The sequence below is a fragment of the Uranotaenia lowii genome, chromosome 1 (assembly GCF_029784155.1).
Source record: "Uranotaenia lowii strain MFRU-FL chromosome 1, ASM2978415v1, whole genome shotgun sequence".
NCBI lineage: Eukaryota > Metazoa > Arthropoda > Insecta > Diptera > Culicidae > Uranotaenia > Uranotaenia lowii.
In genome coordinates, this window is record NC_073691.1 from 183,954,517 (window position 1) to 183,975,453 (window position 20,937).

Sequence of the window (20,937 nt, forward strand, 5' to 3'; positions counted from 1 at the left end):
GACTTTCTGACTTTCTGACTTTCTGACTTTCCGACTTTCAGACATTCTGTCTTTCTTACATTCTTATTGCTTGACTTTCGGTCTGTTTGTCTTTTTGAATTTTTGGATTTCTGACTTTTTGACTTTCCGACTCTCTGAGTTTCTGACTTTTTGTTTTCTGACCTTTTTCTTTTTGTTTGATTGTCTTTTTAATTTTTTTTCTTTAATTTTGCATCATTACTTTTTTTACGGACGCCCCCTTATGCCAAGGATAAAAACACCCTTTTCAGACCTTGAGTGTCAATTTGATACTCCTCGCTTAAAACCGCTAAATCTATCTTGTTTCTCAATCGATTTTTACAACATTTATGAGGTACGTAATGTTTAAAATTAATGTAACTCAAATATGTTTCTTAGACAATATTCATCTACAACACTTTAGTTCTGCATAATTTAACGTCTAAAAAAAATCCATTACACGAGTTTTGAAAAAAGGCTGTAGACCATCTAGGGAATGCTTTAAAATTTTTCTTAGTGTCTTAGTAAGCTGAAATTAGAAGCTATACGTTGCACATAAGGATATATTTAAAAAAAATAAGATCATGACTACAAAAAAATGTTTAAAAGAGGTGTCAAAAACCTTCTTTTCAATTAATGAATCGTCAAAATTGTTTAGGACACGCCAGCTAAATTTTGATGAGGGGATTGAAAAATTGACGTAATTTGGCACATTTTTGAATTTTTAGTTTTTTAAAATACGAGACACAGAGTTTTGACCAATTTAAAAATACTGTTTTTCGAACTTTTGTCAATTTGTATTTTTTCAGATTTTCTTGCATTAAAATACAACTTTGCACTGGGTTTTGAGAATATTATCTCAAAATTACCGTGATAAATTTATATCTATCAAAAATCCAATTTCATACCGATTCTAGTGATCTAATTACATTAGTGCTGCAATACTTTACACAAATATGATAAATAAAAATGTATCATACTTTCTGAACATTCACAAATTTGAAAAAATATATTTTGAAAAAAAGTTTTTTTCATACATTTGAAATTTTTTTCTTTATTCCACTCAAACCTTAGAACATCACATCATTCCTTCTCAGCTCTATTCTCAATAATACTATTAAAACAACGAATTTGATTTGATTTTTACCGGAGTCAAAAAATAAAAAATAAATAATTGCAGCAAACTTAGAATCTGCGATTTTTCAGCCATCCATCTTACTGCTAGAATCGAAATGATTGAAAAACAATCGCAGCCACCTTAACAAACTACGCTTTTCCAGTCTCTCCGTCTTATTACTCGGAGGAACAAACAATCAGTAGCAGAAGCCTTATAAATATGCGCGTTCTAAGCCAATCCGTCTTTTTTAGCGGAAGGCCAAATCGAATGAACCAAATATCAGCAACAGCCTTTAAAACCTGCGCTTCCTAAGCCAATTTGTTTTTTTTATGCGAAGACTAAATCAGAACAAACAATCAGCGGCAATAGACTTGCAAATCTATGCTTCCTAAGCCAATCTGTCTTCTTTCCAGCGGAAGGCCTAAAAATAAATATGTGCGTTCTAAGCCAATCCGTCTCTTTGAGTGGAAGGCCAAATTGAATAAACCAAATAGCAGTAGCAGCCTTTAAAACCTGCGCATCCTAAGCTAATTTATTTTTTTTTCACCCGAAGACCAAATCTAAACGAGCAATCAGCCTTGCAAATCTATGCTTCCTAAGCCATTCAGTCTTCTTCCCAGCGAAAGGCCAAAAAAAACAAACAATCAAACAGCAGCAGCAGCCTTAAAATCTGTGTGGCCCAAGTCTATCCGTCTATTTCCACCAGAAGGCCAAGTCCAAAAAAAAAACAATCAGCAGCAGCAGCTTTAAAAATCCGGGCTTCCTAAGCCAATCCGTCTTTTCCCAGCGGTTTCCACCGATAGGCCGATTAAAAAACAAACAATCAGCAGCAGCTTTAACATTCTGCACGTTTTCAGTCGCTCCGTCTTATTTACCGGAGGAACAAAAAATCAATGCAGCAGCTTTAACAATCTGCGCAATCCTGTCTCTCCGTCTTGTTTACCGGAAGAACAAACAATCAAACAGCAGCCGTAACATTCTGCGCTTTTTCAGTCGCTCCGTCTTATTTAACGGAGCCGGAACCATTTTTAAACAATCTGAGCATCAGCTTTGCAAATTTGCACTCATCCTACCAGCGACGCCATTGTCGTGATTTTACGATTCTTGGGAATCTCAATTCAAAGATTCACTCAGACAAGTCTGTCGCTCACAAGAATATATCAATGACTGACTTGTGTTTTTGTTTACACTTTACACTTCGTAGCTTCTCTTCCACTGTTTCCACATATTTGTTTCATTTATTTCTATAACTTTTATTTTTTATTTTGTATATTCTTCAACTAACCTCTACAATATCTTTCAGTAACGCTTGAGTTTTGTGCACCGATAATAGATTGCATCGAAAATAACTTGCTGCTGAGACCAGGAAGGTTCTCATAACTATTTAAAACCCCCCTCCTTACTAGCAGGGGAGTTTAAAAAAAAAAAAAAAAGTTTGCAAACTCAAGAACTGATCGACCAAAGCGATCCAAACTAGGCATGGGAAATTAAGAAATGAGGAGGAGGGCTCCCATACTTTTTTTTTAATAGCTCGAGCAAGTGGAACAGAACTTATCGTGGGAAAGTACTACACTAGACATTTTTGTTTGGTTTTTTGTGAGCCCTAATAAGTTTTCGATAACTCCAGAAGCTATCGACAAAATTGATCCAAATTTGGCATGGAAGGTAGACTGAGTCGATTTAGGATCATTTTTAAATTCTCAAAACCCTGGGATCTAAAATGCTTCGTTGTGTTTCAAAACTTTTTCATGGTTTTGCAGAATTTTCAAGTTTCGTTTACATAAGTAAGGTTGGGCTTTAAATTTCATCAATATGTATTTCGGAAACATCAGCTGTGGATAGATATTGAACCCTCGAGAGACTATTTTCAATTTCCAATTTCTGATTCTTTATTTGTTTTTCAAATTTTTGACGAAATTTTTCTTTTCGTTTCAGAATATACCAAACATACTAGGTCGGAGCAGCATACTGGCCAGTGCGGCTTACGGTAAATATTGAAATTCTTTTAAATAACACCATTTTCTCAAAACTTGTTCTTGAGCCAAACGAAAGTCAAGTTTTAATTTTGAAAGGTTTGTTCCTAAGTCCCCTTCTAACGAGAAACTGATTGGCATATATTAAATTAATTTAGAAATTTTTTCAGCTCCCCTATGCGGTGACCAAATAGGGGACAACCCGTTCCCCGTCACCTCCTTCTCCGAAATTTCTTCGTCAAAAATTCACATCTCCATTCTCCAGAATCAAAACCCCCATCCAATCGCGTACATACTTACTTATGGACGTCTGGGGGTCGGTCAGCTCCAGCAGAAAGAAACTTCAACTCGCGCAATTGATGCTAATCGCTATAATTTATGACTTTTGTATTAAATTTTTATTTTCCCTTCTTCGGTTTCCAAGTTCCTCGTCTTTCCAGACATCTTTGAATCTCGCTCTCCAACCATGGCTGCTCGGGGATTAGCATTCTTCCATGCGTTTTGGACAAGTCGTTTTTTTCTGTCTCCCCCTTGCCTTAGCCTTCGATCTTCCTACCCACCCTTCAATACGGGGTAAAGTTTTGAAAATAATGCTGCTTCTGGAAGAAGCCATCTCAAGTCGCAAGTAATTTGTATTCCACACCGTTCGTGGGTACAAGATTTTCCATGTTTTTGGGGGGCTTTGCTTTCTTGTTGGTTGTTTATTTTCTTCGGTTTCTACTTGTCGCGTTTGGGTTTTTGGACCTAGAAGAATGAAGTTGGATTTTTGGGGAGAATGGTAGTTGAGGGAAAGGGATTTAAGTACGTTTGCTGGCTGAGTGTGGATTTGGAATGTAGAGAACCCCCCCCCTACTTCTCTTCGGTAGCTTAAGTACTCACTTTTGGGGCTGGAAATTCTCTCACACACTTTAAGTCGGTAGCTTGGATGATTTACCAAATTTTGTTTTCAACTTGTTCAATTGTTAATATGTCAAAATTGTCAAAATTGTCAAAATTGTCAAAACTGTCAAAATTGTCAAAACAGTCAAAATTGTCAAAATTGTCAAAAATGTCGAAATTGTCTAAATTGTCAAAATAGTTAAACTTGTACTCAAGTCACTGCTCAATGTGCCCTTTCAGTCTTCTCCAAATGACAACAACAAATATGGCCGAACACTCAAGACAGGTTCTTGATTCGGGCTCTGTTTTTTTTGCGTTGCTCGGCAGCACCTCTTCAATTTCCTCGTCACGAATTCCCGACAGACACAAAAACTTGCAAGATCGCAATCGCGTAGCGAAGAGTGTTGAGATACCTTCGGGTCGAAATAAAAGAAACAACAAAAAACAGACTACAGAAACGCCATTTTGTGCCGCGCCGCGAGCGCGTTTTCGATTTCATCAAACCAGTCTTTTTGCTGTTGTTGTTGTTTTTGTTACTGTTGCTAGTGCTGCCAGCCCTGCCCGCGATAGGATGAGAAGTCGAAAAAGGCCAATCTCTCAGGAGGCCGTTTCCGCATTTTAAATTTCGCACGACTCTCCCCTCCTCGATTGCTGAAGCTGATGTGAGCTGAAAGCGGTTGTTGAGTCAAGCTTAGCAAAATCAACAAGACACAACAACAACAAAAAAAACCGCGGCACCTTGAAGGTTACTGCTTTGCGGTGTCACTGCGCTGCACTTGACAACCTCACCTGTCAACTATGTCGCGTTGTTTTGGCGGAGTTTTTGTGTAGCTACAAATAGACAATTTAGTTTTCCCGCCATCTTGGTTCAGGGGGGTTAAAAAATAGAAGTGCAACGACTCGGCGCTCGAAATCAAAGAGTCGCTCGCTGGTCACTTGAACTAGCCCTGTGCGACCTCAACCGTTCATCGTCATGATCGAAAGAGGCTTCGCGCTTACGCCATGCTGCCTGTTTCTTGAGCGCTGAGCAAGATTTCACTCCAATCTGGAAGGCCCTGACTGGCAGGAGGATCTTGACGAGCGCAGTAGTCTTTGAGTTTTTTTTTTAATTTCTGTTTCTTCCATAGGTTGTCTTTTCCTACCTTATACTTGATTGTTGTTAGGTACAAGTTGGAGAGTTCCAGTGAAACTAAAAGAAACAAAAATTGTCGGTCGTGAGGTCGCACAGTCGGAGCCAATTCGTGGAATTAACAAGCGGCAGCGATGGATTCCGGTCCTGTTGATAAATGGAAAAATAAAAACAAACCAAAATATCAAACGTATTCGCTGGGCCCGATCGACTGATGAGAAGCTTGATGGAAGCGTTCAATTTATTTTTTTAACTTGTAAGCAATTTTCAAAAAAAGCATTTCTAAATTGTACTTTCTGAACTAAACAATTAGCATTTTTGACATTTTTGACATTTTTGAGATTTTTGACATTTTTGACATTTTTGACATTTTTGATATTTTTGACATTTTTGACATTTTTGACATTTTTGACATTTTTGACATTTTTGACATTTTTGACATTTTTGACATTTTTGACATTTTTGACATTTTTGGCATTTTTGACATTTTTGACATTTTTGACATTTTTGACATTTTTGACATTTTTGACATTTTTGACATTTTTGACATTTTTAACATTTTTGGCTTTTTTAACATTTTTAACATTTTTGACATTATTGACAATTTTGAAATTTTTGGACATTTTCGTCAGTTGTGCCTTTTTTGGCATTTGTAACATTTTTAAAAATTTTGAAATTTTATAAATTTACGGGTTTTTTTTTGTAAAATTTTTGACATTTTTAATATTTGTTACAATTTTGACATTTTTGTCGTTTTTAACATTTTTGACATTTTTGACATTTTTGACATTTTTGACATTTTTGGCATTTTGACATTTTTGTCATTTTTGACATTTTTGACGTTTTCGACATTCTTGAAATTTTTGACATTTTTGACATTTTTAATATTTTTGACATTTTTGACATTTTTGACATTTTTGACATTTTTGACATTTTTGACAGTTTTGACATTTTTGACATTTTTGACATTTTTGACATTATTGACAGTTTTGACATTTTTGATTTTTTTTTTGACAATTTGGACAATTTTGACATTTTTGTCATTTTTAACATTTTTGATTTTTTGACGTTTTCGACATTTCTAACATTTTTGTCTTTCTTGAATATTTTGACATTTTGGACATTTTTGACAATTTTGGCATTTTTGAAATATTTGACATTTTTGACATATTTTTACATTATAAACATTTTTGACAATATAACATTTTTGACATTTTTGAAAATTTTGACCTTTCTGACAATTTTGACAAGTTTGACAATTTTGACATTTTTGTCATTTTCGGCATTTTTGAAATTTTTGTTATTTTGACATTTTGACATTTTTGACATTTTTGACAATTTTGACATTTTTGACTTTTTGACATTTTTGACATTTTTGACATTTTGACATTTTTGACATTTTTGACATTTTTAAATTTTTGACATTTTTGATATTTTTTACATTTTTGACATTTCTGTCAATTTTGTCATTTTTGACATATTTGTCTTTTTTGTCATTTCTAACATTTTTTACTTTTAGAAATTTTTGCCATTTTTGACATTTTTAACCTTTTTAGATATTTTTAACACTTTGACATTTTTGACATTTTAACATTTTTAACATTTTTGACATTTTCGCAATATTTACAGTTTGGACATTTTTGAAATTTTTAACTATTTTTGATATTTTTGACATTTTTGTCATTTAGACATTTTTGACATTTTTGACATTTTTGACATTTTTGACATTTTTGACATTTTTGACATTTTTGACATTTTTGACATTTTTGACATTTTTGACATTTTTAACCTTTTTTGATATTTTTGACATTTTTGACATTTTTCACATTTTTGACATTTTTGACATTTTTGACATTTTTGACGTTTTTGACATTTTTGACATTTTTGACATTTTTGACATTTTTGGCTTTTTTGTCATTTTTGACATTTTTGACATTTTTGACATTTTTGACATTTTTGACATTTTTGACATTTTTGACATTTTTGACATTTTTGACATTTTTGACATTTTTGACATTTTTGACATTTTTGACATTTTTGACATTTTTGACATTTTTGACATTTTTGACATTTTTGACATTTTTGACATTTTTGACATTTTTGACATTTTTGACATTTTTGACATTTTTGACATTTTTGACATTTTTGACATTTTTGACATTTTTGACATTTTTGACATTTTTGACATTTTTGACATTTTTGACATTATTGTCATTTTTGACATTATTGTCATTTTTGACATTATTGTCAAGTTTGACATTATTGTCATTTTTGACATTATTGTCATTTTTGACATTTTTGCACGCACGAACTGTCGACGAGAATCTTGACTGGGACCAGGTGAAGACGCTGGCTCCGGATCGTCAACAGTGGCGGTTTTTTTCCACGGCCCTATGCACCGGTGGATCGGCGCGGGATCATTTAGTAAGTAAAGTTGACATTTTTGACATTTTTGTCATCTTTGACATTATTGTCATTTTTGACATTTTGGACATTTTTGATCATTTTCACATTTTTGACATTTTTGACATTTCTGTCATTTTTGACATTTGTGACATTTGTGACATTTTTGACACTGTTTAAACTTTTGTCATAGATTTGAAATTTTTGAAAATGTTCATTTCTCTGACATTTTAGACCATTCTTAAATTTTTAACATTTTTGGCATTTTTTACATTTTGGTCATTTTTTTTATTTCGATATAGTGGGTGTTTTTCATGATATTCCTTCAAAAAAGATGCAAGACACAGGGAATATGTTAGCTTATTTTGAACCATTCTAGCAGCATCGTCGTCATGTGGATATCACATATTTTCCTTACGTTTGCCATAATAATGATTTCCGCCGGGGTTCATAGCACGATAAGTGCCGAGAGCGTTCACTCAAAACCTCGGTTGTCTTCACACAGACAGGAGAGGCCAACTCGAACTCGAGTCGAACTTATTTGTGGAACAAGTTCAAAAAAGAAAACCACCGAGTACGATAATAGGCACAACTCGGCAGTCGACGGCAACGGCGATTCCCGGCGTTCAATTATGCCAATCGACGAGCCATTTTACGCTGAACTTTACGTCATTCCCCAGGAATGTTCTCGAAACACTCCTCGAAACTAAAGAAGCAAAAAAGAACTCCTTGGCTGCAACAACGCTCAAAGGTCAGCCAAGACGAGATAGGAGTATTCCTATGAAAACCTACCCACTAGGTAGGTCTAACTCGCATTCGGGGCATCACTTTATGCAACGTGCCATAAAAATCGATCACCCATCATCATAATAATGGATGACAATGGGGATGCTAAACCGGAAAAATATCCGATGCTCCCTATTTGCTCCATACAACCAGTGACTATTTACAGCCGACCGACGCGACACCTCGTTCTCTCACTTGAACAGCTTGAACACAGTAGGCCTGGATTTTGGTGAACCGATCATAAAAAAGTGCACCTCACTTCCTACAACAATATCTCGCACTCACTCACTCACTCGTTTCCAATCGATGCCAACGGAGAATGTATCGAGACGCGCCTTCTCTAAATATAGGTACCCACTAGTTGGGGGACTTAGGTAACTAACTGTTGACTGGGTCGTGGTCGCGGTTGTTGGTTCGAAAATTGTATCGTAAAAGTGTTGAAAAGCTAATTTACGATTTGTTGTTAAGTGTCCCGAAGGCCCACCTAACTATCGCAATTGGAATGGAGAAACAAACGCCCGTCGCTAGTTTGTTTTGTTTTTTTGGGCCAAATTATCGGCGAAGTAGTGCTGCACAAGAGCGTGCGATGGATCTAGGTTGCGGGAACGTGATCAGTTTGGTGTTGCGGAAATCGTTGAACAATGAAACCGCTTATTTTTGGCAACCGTTTTCGGGTGATTTCCGAAAAACATTGACCCTATAAATAGCTAAACATGATTTTGGCTGGGAATGCAGTTTTTAAGGTTTTGTAAACATTGACTTCTAAAGGGTGTCCACGATGAAATTGCCACACTATGAAATTGCTCTAACTTTTTAACCATTGGGTAGAATTTAATGATGGATGATGGATTTCGTTTATAGTGCATTCATCCTGCAAATTTTAAAGTCCTGTGATCAAAACTCGCGGAAATGGAGTCGAAAGAACAGCTCGTGCGTGATAAAACCTTGCGCATTCATCACGAGACCAAGGATCTCTCGCATCGTTCCATCGCTAAAACGTTGGGAATCAAGAACTCCACGGTGTCGCGAGTGATTGAGTGGTTCGAGGAACGATTGACCACCGATCGGAAGCCCAGAAGTGAAGTAAAAAGTATTCCGTTCAACAACAAAAATCACAACCGCGTAGTTGGGGCCTCTAACCGAAAACCGAACGCCTCCGTTCGGGATGTGGCTAAGAAGCTGCACCTTAGCCGAAGTTTTGTCCAGAAGGCCAAAGCAAAGGTTGGGCTTCGAACGTTCAAGATTAAAAGGCCCCTAATCGAGACGAGAAGCAGAACAATTCCGCCAAAATCCGGGCCAGGAAGTTGTACCTTAACATGCAGACGAAAGTTGAATGCTGCATCATGGACGACGAAACATATGTAAAGACCGAATTCAAACAGATCCCCGGCAACCTGTTTTTCACGGCCAAGGATGAGCTCAGCGTTCCGGAGCATTTCCTCACTCAGAAAATGTCCAAATTTGCGAATAAATTCCTGGTTTGGCAAGCCATCTACGCACAAGGTTCATGGAAGAGTGCCTCCAAAAGAGGCTGCTTCCTCTCCTGAAGGCCCACAACGTCCCAACAATCTTCTGGACGGATTTGGCCTCATGCCACTACTTCAAGAATGTGCTGAAGTGGTTTGCGGATAATAAGGTCAATTTCGTGCCGAGAATGTTCAACTCTCCCAACACTCCGGAGCTCTGCCCATCGAGATGTACTGGGTGATTATGAAGCACCACCTTCTTAAACGACCTACGGTAGTCAAGACAGTCGAGGAACTGAAGAAAGTATGGGTTTACATGCAAAAAACGGTTGACTCACAGGTTGTGCAGAATCTTATGGCCGGGCTTAAGGCCAAGGTCCAGGCATTTGCGTATGGACTGTGAATAAAATACGAGTATAATGGTAAAATGAAGTTTAATGGTTGTTTTTCACTCTTTGAAAATTTGATGGCAATCGGACGAAAACTCGAGTTTCGCAAATCAATTTTGTGTGTGGCAGTTTCATCGTTGACACCCTTTCTTCCACATTCAGATACGGACCTAGAACAAGTACCAAGATTTCAAGTGCAGACGAACTTAGTTGATCTATTATGAATGTTGCATTGTGTTAATGGATGTTAGCCCAAATGGTCGTTAAATTTTAGCAAGACCGAATGGATGATAGGCTGAATGGTTGACGATGGGCTGAAAAGATGTTAGGCCGAATGAATTTTGGATGGGATAGCGCAATGGTGCAATTATTTATTCGAAGGTTGTTCGAGAGACTGGACGAAAGGCCGAATGGATGCGAAGTCTTTGATATTAGCCCAAAAAGACGGTAAATTGAACTGCTGTTAGACCGAATGGTTGTTAGATCTTGTATCTATCTAGCCTAACATCATTTGTTCAGATAACTTAACGCACTATTGCGTTATTCCGTCTTAAATTCCTTCGGCCTATCATCATTCTGCTTACTGTCCATTCGGCATAGTAACCTTTCCAACTATTATCCTTTCGGCCTTGAATGGACATACTAATGACCATTCGACCTATCATACACTTAGCCTAATGACCTTTCGGCCTATCGACCATTTGACTGAACGACCACTCCATCACATCTTATCGAAAAAAAAAACAGTTTTCGACTGAAGAGCCTTCGGCCGTATGCTCCATTCGGCTTTGTGGCCTATTTTTTTTTAGTTGATAACCACAGGTGGTAGGTCTATTCGCGCTAGTGCGCTCCAAGGCAATACTCATTAACGAGACCACTTTCAGTAAAACCTCTCATCCTTACGACTCGACGCCTGAACTCTCTAATGACTTGAGAACCGACATCTCCTCTTCGCGACTTGAGGCCTGATCTCTCCTCTAACGAATTGAGATCTGACCTATCCTCGTAACGACTCGAGGTGACCACTTATACCCCTCCTCTTGTTGTTACAGAGCTTGGTCCCTCCTCTTACGACTCGAGACCCGATCCCTTATCGTAAAGACTCGGGGTTGACCACACAAACCTCTCCGCCTGGAGGTTCGAGGCCTGACCTCTCCTCTAACGACTCGAAGCCCGACCTCTAATCCCCATCGAGGTTCGCCACCTTGCCTGTCGTGTGCCAGATTGAGAGCAGCTCATTCTAGACTCGCGCCTGTCACGGCACACGCGCGGGGCTTAACGCAACGACTCGGATAATTCCCGACGAAGACGTCATCCTACTCATACTCGAATGGCTCGCCCGGCGTCGAGAGCCACTCTACCCGTGGGTATTCCCCAATCGTGGAATAACCCTTTCCCAACGATTTCCACTGCGAAGAAGGTATAGTCTTATCCCCGCAGCTTTTGTCGTTGGAAACCGCCCAACTCGAACACTCTCCGAAGGTGGACCATCCTACGCACGAACGCGGCGCACCCACGGCATCCACTACGCAGAAGTTGTTGCTTTATCTTTGTAGCTTCAAACCGTGGGGTCTGACGCACTCTACTCAACAGCCCCCCTGTCGATGGGGTCAGTCTACTCCGACCGTTGTCCGGTCTTCTTTATCCCCCTTGGTTGGCAACCCTAGGATTTTTGGCAAACGGATTTTTTCCTGCCCATTGTGTGCCAGATCGAGAGCAGCTTGTCCTGGACTCGCGCCTGTCACGGTACACGTTGGGGACTATGAATGCTACGACTCGGATGTTTACCGACGGTGACGACATCCTACTCCGACTCGAGAGGCTCGCCCGGCAACGAGAGCCGCTCTACCCGTGGGTATCCCACGACAGTGGTTAACCCTCTTCTCTCGAGGTCCGCTACGAAGAAGGTAAAGTCCTATCCCCGCAGATTCCCCCTTAGGAAGCGGCACTACTCGGATACCCCCTGACGTTCGCCGCGCACCCCTGACCTCCGCTACTCAGAAGATGTTGCCTTATCTTTGTAGCTTCGATCAAGAGATCGGACGCACACTACTCAGATGCTCCCCGTCGATGGAGTCATCCTACACCGTTCGCGGACTGCCGTTGGTTCCAGCTCTTCTGCAGGGCAGTCATGATCCGGGTGAACCCATCGCTGATCGCATGCCAAGTGTTGGAACCCGCACACATCCTCTGTACAACGTTATCTGCTGTCGTGTCGGGCCCACAGGCGGTAAATATGGAAGTACGTACCGCCGCAAACCTCTGACAGACAAACACCACATGCTCGGGTGTTTCCTCTTCGTCCCCACAATCTGGGCAATATGGCGAAGCCACATGTCCAAACCGGTAGTGGTACTTCATGAAGCATCCATGACCAGTCAGGAATTGCGTCATATAGAAGTCCACTTCACCGTGCCTTTCTCCGATCCAGCTCCCGATGTGCGGGATCCGACGATGGATCCACCCTTCCTCTCGTTGAGCTGTCCCACAGCTGCTGCCAGTTGGACAACGAGTTCTCATTGGCGAGATCTCGTACATTGGACGTGTCTTTGTTGTCGTAGCAATAGACATCCTCCTCATGCAAAACCGAGATGGGCATGACACCCGCTACTACACAGGCGGCCTCGGACGACATGGTTCGGTATCCGCTGATAACCTGCAGGTTATTTGGCCTATTTGGCCTATTCGGCCTGGTAACCTGTTCCACCTATCATCCATCGGCCAAATGACCTTCTGCTCAACGACTTGTTGCCGAATGAACTAGCCTCTCAGGAAACTACTTGTTCTGATTCATGGTTAAGAATTCATAGTTCAGAATTTAAGAAGTTCAAATTTTAATTCCAGATTTTCCTTGCTTTGCACTCAATCAAGCTGTTCAAATCTGAAGTTCCATAGGGTAGCAACTTTGTTCCACTTCATTTTAGAGCACCAACTGTAGCAAATAAGTTAAATTTCTCTTTCAGACTAGTTTGTTTTGACAAAATACAATCGGATATTGCAATGTGAACACCCCGTCAGATGGAAACATGGGTTTCTATCATAATTACACACCCAAACACTGAAAAAAAAAACAAACAACAAACCATGTACCCGGACGCGTACAAACAAAAGATGCAAGATCCAACACCCTTAGTAAGTTTACAACTCTCCTTCCGATGATGGTCGGTTGTTAATATCCATCGCAAAACTTACTACGACGGCATATTAGAGCAAACCCTACACCTGGCTCTACCCCAGCAGAAAACCTCGTAAGGAACCGAATTGCTGTCATAAAAGGCTTTCGTGGCAATTTGTGTCCAATGTCTCGTCAATGGCGCTGTGTGGTTGTGGGAACAAATTGCGGCTCACGGTTTGTTTTTGTTTTGTTGATTTTTCAGTGTTTTTTTACAACATTGACTAAAACGTCTTGTGGTCGGCGCGCGGCAGGCTTAACGGGTGTCTCGTTCGGGGTGGATTATTGGAGCAATTAAGGACAGATAATTTAATTATCACTTTATTACAAGCGCCAGTCGAGAGAGACTGTTGAATCCTCGCGCCACCACCTTCAATCTTAACTTCTTTTTTTATGTGTTTATATTTTTCAGAGCACTATAAAGCCGTGGCTGGTTGTAAAGAGTCACCGATTGATGGTTTTGACGTATCTTTTCCCTCGACCAAACTGCCACCGTTTGTTGGGTGTTTGGTTGTTGTTGATTTTTTTCCTACAGCGGATCCAAAATGGGCCTTTAAACACCTTTACTGCTCAGCTGGCACGTCATCACCAAAGATGGCTGCGGTGAGAAAACAAAAGTGGAAAGGGAAGGACGACGACGACGGAGACTAGCTTGCTTTTCTTGGCAGGTCGTTTGAGAATTTTTATCGGTTTTTCTTCTCTCGGTGTGTGGATTTTTTTTAAATATTATGCGATAAAGTCAAGGTCGCCCCGTGTGACACTTTTGCTTTTTCGAACAGCAACAAATATAGAAGAAAAATCTGGATAGTAAAAACAACAGATTGTTTCAAGTTGAAGAATCACAGATCGGTTCCGTATTTATCAGCAACCAAAAGGGTCATGAAAACCCCAATTTTTCGTTATAATAACAATAATGATAATAAAAAAAATACAGTCACTCATAAAGGTATAAAACACCCCTGTGAACATATCAAGAGAAAATGAAAAATAAAACGCAAAGCAAACCGATCCAGCCAAACAAACGAACGATCATACTCAGTTTAGCGATTTATTGCCGTGTAAATGTTGTGTATTTGTTTCTTGTTGGCATGTTTTGTGTCGTTCGACATATTCTTCTTCTCCTTCAGATTTTTTGTAAAAAGGAAAAGAAAATTTGACCCTTCCTGGATGCTCAAAAGAAATGAAAAATCTTGGGATCGATTTCGATTCCTTAGAGAAGGGGCCCTTGGAACCGAAATCTCGTTTGCCATCGTTTGTGAAATGTATCCGATTTCGTGGCAATTAAAAGTGTAAATTATGTGAAAATGAGGCTTATTTGGTTATCCAACCACACTGTTGTTTGAATTTCGAATCCTTAGATTCACTGAACACTGAACTAGGGGAAAACTACACCATTTCATTTTTTAAATATATCTATTCCGCAGTGTTCTTGAGAACTAGGTCTCTAGTCTTAATCTTCCCTTGGTACGATGTACAGTGCTGAGAGGGGATCCATGTTTTTGGCTACATACTAAACTGAGGATGTTTTCTAACTGGCGTAAGCACGCATGACTTTCCGGTCCAAAGTTTTGTCCACTGGACCCGGTCCTTCCAATATTTTTGTTTTGTCCACGAAGCTGCTTTCCTCTTCATGCTTTATTCTTCCATTTTTGCCAACTTACTCAGCGAAATGTTAGGCATACTTGGTACACCAGCTGTTCATGATATTTTTGCGGTTGTCCGGAAAAAATGCTTCTCATTCAAACGAATGGTATGAAAACTGGTACTCACGATACACAGATGTTTAATTTGAACTGTAAACAACAATACCAAGCAGAAATCAGTTTTTTAAACGTCATCCGGAATGAGCAGGGTTGTATCGAAATCGTGTTTAGACATAATGGGACACCCTATATTCATAAGGTAAAATCGTTCGAGGAGATTCAGGAGATACAACAGAGAGTTAAAATTTGAATAAAAGCGAATATGATTAATTTAATGAAGGTTAGGAATGGGAGAGCTTTAACCAAGTGAAACCCGAACCTTTTCTTTGGAGAATGAATAAAGGATGTTAATTTTTCTGTCATGTCATTCGTCCTACAGAGAAAAATAAGAGACAGGCCGCCCTTTATGTCTACAAGCTTGTGAAGGTGTCAACCGGTGTATTAAACAAAATGCGGTGGTCAAATCTTGCGCTTAATAGTTGGGCTAAATATTTCGTTGAAAGTTACGCCTGGATGTTCCGGATTAAAACGAGGAAGAAAAGTTGTGCATTTTTCTAATGTGACTGAGAATTTGTGGAAGCTGCAAATCTCTACGTGGTACATAACTTATATGCTTTGAACCCTCGAACTCTCTGGGTCACAAAACCCTTTGCTGCTAAAAGGAAATGTACATGTATAATCTGAGGCACAAATCTGTGCTCGCTAGTACCGAGTTTCATAAAATTAACTTTGCCTACAAGAAAGCAAGTACGCACTGGTACCGAAGCTACTGAAACCGAGTTCAGAGCCATACTGATTCAATTTCTTCTGAGCAATTGAGTAGAGCCCCTTGTAACATTTCTCCCCTGAACATTTCACTTAGTCAAATCTTAGTGGATGGTGACATTATCTTAAAGGTGACTGCTAGATTAAAACACAGTCCATCCGTAGGACCAGTTCCGCCACTTTCGTTTAGCGTTACCAGCTACATTAGCTGACTTCCGTCAAACGAATCTTTCAAGCATCGCTTAATGATTCTACTTACAAATCTACATGTTCCCAGTCCTCCAAAACTTCGTCAGGAAGGATTTCAAACCGATGTCATCAACACTGACCTATCAGCTGCACTCGACAAGGTGAACCTCGGTATAGCTATCGCTAAACTCGCCGCAGCCCGTGGCATAGAGGATAGCCTTAAAGTCTTCTAAGCCAGCAGGTATGAGATCGAAACCCTGTCACGGCATACATAGTACTTTTTCTGTGGGTTGAAGGTTTTAACATTTGTAATATGCTAGCCATCATATCCTCGAAAGTTGTACACTTAGATTTAAGAAAAAGGAATCTCTTCGAGGAAACATCAAGTTTCATTGAGATCCTGTATGTGTTTGTGTTCTTCTTCTTCTTCTTCTTCTTACATCAACATGGCCAAAACATGTAGGCATCCTGGAAAATGGAAGACTTGGGTCTTTCATTTTTCTTTTCAGCGTATTATCTGTTACATATTCCTTTGCATTGCAGATATTACTACGGCCAGGCCAACCATGTGATGAAAACCGCGAAAGATACCGGATACAGGGGAGGAATGAAGCGTGGAGATCCCTACCAAACGCTTCATATGATATTTTGAATATGGAAATACCTAAATATGAATTTATGTCATTTGGGAAAGTATATATGTAACATTGATACATTAAATGCTGTTAAGGAATTAGAAAATTATGATACTCACCAACATTATACTCACAGCAAAAATAAGTAGAATATAGAATATTACAATAAGGTTGCTGTAGATCACCTATTTTGACCTCGCATCTTTCCGTCTACTCTGTGGAAAGTATGAGGGGCTAATGATAAGAAAATTTTTAGTAAACGGTTGAAATACATAGCAATTTATTATGTATTTCCATTGGCTTTGTAACCTGCAATGCAGCCTTTTGAGTTCTGAAGCTTGATACAACCTGGAACTTCGTAAAACAAAGAGACTGGGAGATATCCCAATCCATCAAGAGATCCTGTATGTGTTTGTGTTCGTTTATAAAACTCGTACCGTACGCATTAGAGTCAGCTCTTAAATAAATTGGTTCCACAGTCCGATCCGATCAATTTTCCGCTTCATCCGGAGTACTCCAAGGAAACCATTTAGGTCCAAACATCTTTCTACTGGTGAAGGCTGACCGGATACGCTGGGCAGGACATGTTGCGAGAATGCAGGCAGAGTGTTCGCTACGAATCCGCTGGGAACAAAACGAGCAGGGGCGCAACGAGCGAAGTGGTTAGGCCGAGTAGAGCGTGATCTGGCGAATGTGGAATATTCGAGAAATTGGAGAACGATTGCCATGGACCGAGTGAATTTTAGGAGTAATGCTCATCAAGTCATGTTGTGAGACAAAATGCTATTTCAATAAAATAACATCTTTCTTCTATATTTTCACGATGTGCTGTTGCTACTCGGCGGATCCAAACTAGCATATGCAGGCAGATGACTAGAGACTGTACTATCCCATCAACGACCCCGGTGGTGCCGATTTTCTACAAAGACAGTTTAACATCTTCGCCAGCTAAACCGCAAAAAATGCGCAGTGATTTTGTTTTCACGAAATCGGCACACGTTCAGAGACGTTCGCTCGTTTGTACGGCACACGTACAAGGAGTACAGCGAAGTCTGGAGAGCTTGAAGAGCTGCAGCATGGTTTGGTCGCTCCACGAGCGCGCCTAAGCAGTTTTGGTGTCCCTGTTACCGAAATGGCTCCGAACGCATCGAGGTTATCCAGCGCCCCCTCCGACATCTGAATTGGCAAGACCCGTTTCACCTGCCCAGCTACGAATCCCATCCCGTTACTAAAACAGAAATAACAAGACTATCACTGACACCACAAGGGTAACATGGGATGATCGTGTACATAATATTAACCCATTCATAAAAACTTACTACGTTATGGTTTAAAAATAAGCCCCTCTGGGTAAAACAGCGTAACCGTGAGCAGATCGAAAATGACGGCAAAAAGCTCATTGCAGTTTCCACGTGGTTAGAAAACACGCAGTCAGTCGGTTGTCGAACAAGCGAGTGAAGTAGTGTGTGTCGTTCCCCCGGTAGTTCGTGATTCGGGGGAGCTTCCGAGCTTTGGAGCTCCGGACAGGTCTGCATATTTGGCGATCTTGACAGGTAATTTCTCGTTAACCTTGAAAAACGAGAAATTATAAAAAAAAATGATCCAAAAAGAAAAGGTCAGTAAAGGCGAGCTCTGATTCACGTTCAAAAAAAAATTTCATCAAACTCGCTTGAAAATCAAGCAGTTTATTTACTACCCAGTACTAAAAAATTGATAAAATGAGTAAAATAAAATAATCTGAAATATTAAGCAAGTCGCAAAAACAGCTTGATCATGTTTACAATTTCAAGCAGGTTGTGAGGACATCTTGAAATTGATAGGTGAGCTGAGAAAACAGAGCCTGGTCATATCGATAGAAATTTCAAGCTAGTTGTGATGACAGCTTGAAGTTGAAAGGAATACCGGATCATATCGATATACATTTCAAACGCGTTGAGAGGACAGCCTGATTGTATCGATAGAAATTTCAAGCGAGTTGAGAAGACAGCTTGAAATTGCTTGGGAAAGCAGCTTAAGATAAGATAGAAATTTGAAATGAGTCGAGAAGAGAGCTTGAAATAAAACAATGGGACAAGCTTGAATATCTCATCAAATTGAATAACAAGCAAGTTGAGAGGACAGCTTGAGATAAGATTCAGGTATGGAGCGAGTCGAGAGGAAAGCTTGAAATTGGGGAAAAAATCGAGACGTCAGCTTTAACATCTTATCTAATTGAAAATCAAGTAGGTTGAAAGAATAGCTTGAGATGGGATTCAACTATGGAGCTAGTCGAAAGAACAGCTTGAAATTGAGAAAAAGTGTGTCGAGAGGACAGTTTGAAACTTTTTAGCTTGTTATAAGAATGAACCATACAGTTCAAGTTAATTGATCAAAATTAGATGCGAGTTGATCGAATAGTTTAGGATCGACGTGAAAAATGTGGCGGAAAGTGAATAAGAGAAGGAGGACAATTCTTCGAACTTGTTAAAATTCTGATCAAATATTGAATTTTGAGTTATTTTAAAGGACACGCTCCAGAAACTATAGAACGTCATTTTACACACCTTTTTTTGGCAAAGTCAACGATGAAATTGCCACCCATACAGTTGATTCGCAAAATTCGATATTTCATCCGATTGCCATTAAATTTTCAGGGATTGAAAAATAACTGTTAAACTTCATTTTACCATTTTACTCGTATTTTATTTACAGTCCATACCCAAATGCCCTCACCTTGGCATTAACCCCGGCCATAAAATTCTGCACAACCTGTGAATCAACCGTTTTCTGCATGTGTAAACCCATACTTTCTTCAGTTCCTCGACTATCTTCACTTAGGTCGATTAAGAAGGTGCTGCTTGATAATCGCACAGTAATTCTCGATGGGGCGGACCTTCCTTCATCGTTTCCTGGGTCACGAAAGGTGCACTCCGCTTCCCGCACGTGCAGATGCTTTCCAAACCAGGAATTAATTCGCAAATTTGGACTTCTTCTGAGTGCGGAGATGCTCCGGAACGCTGAATTTATCCTTGGCCCTGAAAAACTGAAAGCCTTCACATATGTTTCGTCGTCCATTATGCAGCATTCAGATTTCGTCAGCATGTTGAGGTACAACTTCCTGGCACAGGTTTTGGCGGAGTTGTTGTGCTTCTCGTCGTGATTAGAGGTCTTTTGTACTTCGAACGTTCGAAGCTCATCCTTAGTTTTGGCCTTCTAGACAAAACTTCGGCTTAGGTGCAGCTTCTTAGCCACATCCCGAACGGAGGCGTTCTAGTTTCGGTTGAAGACCCCAACTACGCGGTTTTGATTTTTAGTGTTGTACGGAATACTTTTCCCTTCACTTCTGGGCTTCCGATCGGTGGTCAATCGTTCCTCAAACCGCATAACCACTCGCGACACCGTGAAATTCCCAACGTTTTAGCGATGGAACGATGCGAGAGATCCTTGTTCTCGTGATAAATGTTATCAAGCACGAGCTGATCATTTGACTCCATTTCCACGAGTTTTGATCACAGGACTTTAAAACTTGCAGGATGTAAACAATGCACTATGAACTAAATCGATCCAAATTTTCATTAAATTCTATTCAACGGGTAAAAAGTAAGAGCAATTTCATATTGTGGCCATTTTATCGTGGAGACCCTTGAGTGTGAAATAGAGGGATTGCACTTGACGCCCACAAGTGAAAGTTAGTACATTTTTTCATTAGACGGTATCCTCAAAACCACTTGACAGGTCGACACAAAATTTCGCACATATAAAGATAACATCCCAAGGTTGTTTCACTGGAAGTATCACAAAATTCCATTCAAACGTTCCATTCAACACTCTCCCAATGAAATTTTTGTTTCGAGTAAAGTCGTTATGCTTGTTTGCTTTCTATTATTTAGCGATTAAGATTTTTTTGTTACTTCAGAAACTTCAGTTCGTGGAGTGGGAATTTTTCCAATTGATTTGAGGTAGCGTGAATATTGATCACCTCCAAATATAAATCAATGATGTATAGTTTTGAGATGTTTTGATGCTTCAAAACTTCTATATGAACCTTTATTTAAAATAAATGTCGTAACTTCCACTCGCAGAGTAGCTTTATTTTTTGCTTACAATTGAAATAACAGAAGAAGTGGAGTTTTTTTTCTGGTGCCCAAGAATGTATAATTTCAAAAGTCGGGAAAAATTTTGAGGAAAATTTCAACTAGAAAGGAAAATATGTTCTAGTTTGCTTGATTGCTCCAGCAGAACCGAATAATCTAAAAAACAACACCCACCACCCGCTATTCCATCTCTCCGCTTCGTTCCCTCCTTTGGGTTCACCAATGTGCAAAGAAGGGGGAACGAACAGAAAATCAATACCA

At 39.6% G+C, this 20,937-nt stretch overlaps 1 protein-coding gene across 2 annotated transcripts in view; it reads left to right on the forward strand.

Moving 5' to 3' along the window:
- The window catches only part of LOC129739926 (homeobox protein abdominal-B-like), a 67,157-nt gene that overhangs the window by 18,806 nt on the left and 27,414 nt on the right, over positions 1-20,937 (forward strand). For both annotated transcript variants that reach the window (XM_055731479.1, XM_055731486.1), the window contains exon 2: positions 3,050-3,101. In XM_055731479.1, the coding sequence (XP_055587454.1) occupies positions 3,050-3,101 (52 nt within the window). The remainder of the gene's footprint in view (positions 1-3,049; positions 3,102-20,937) is intronic.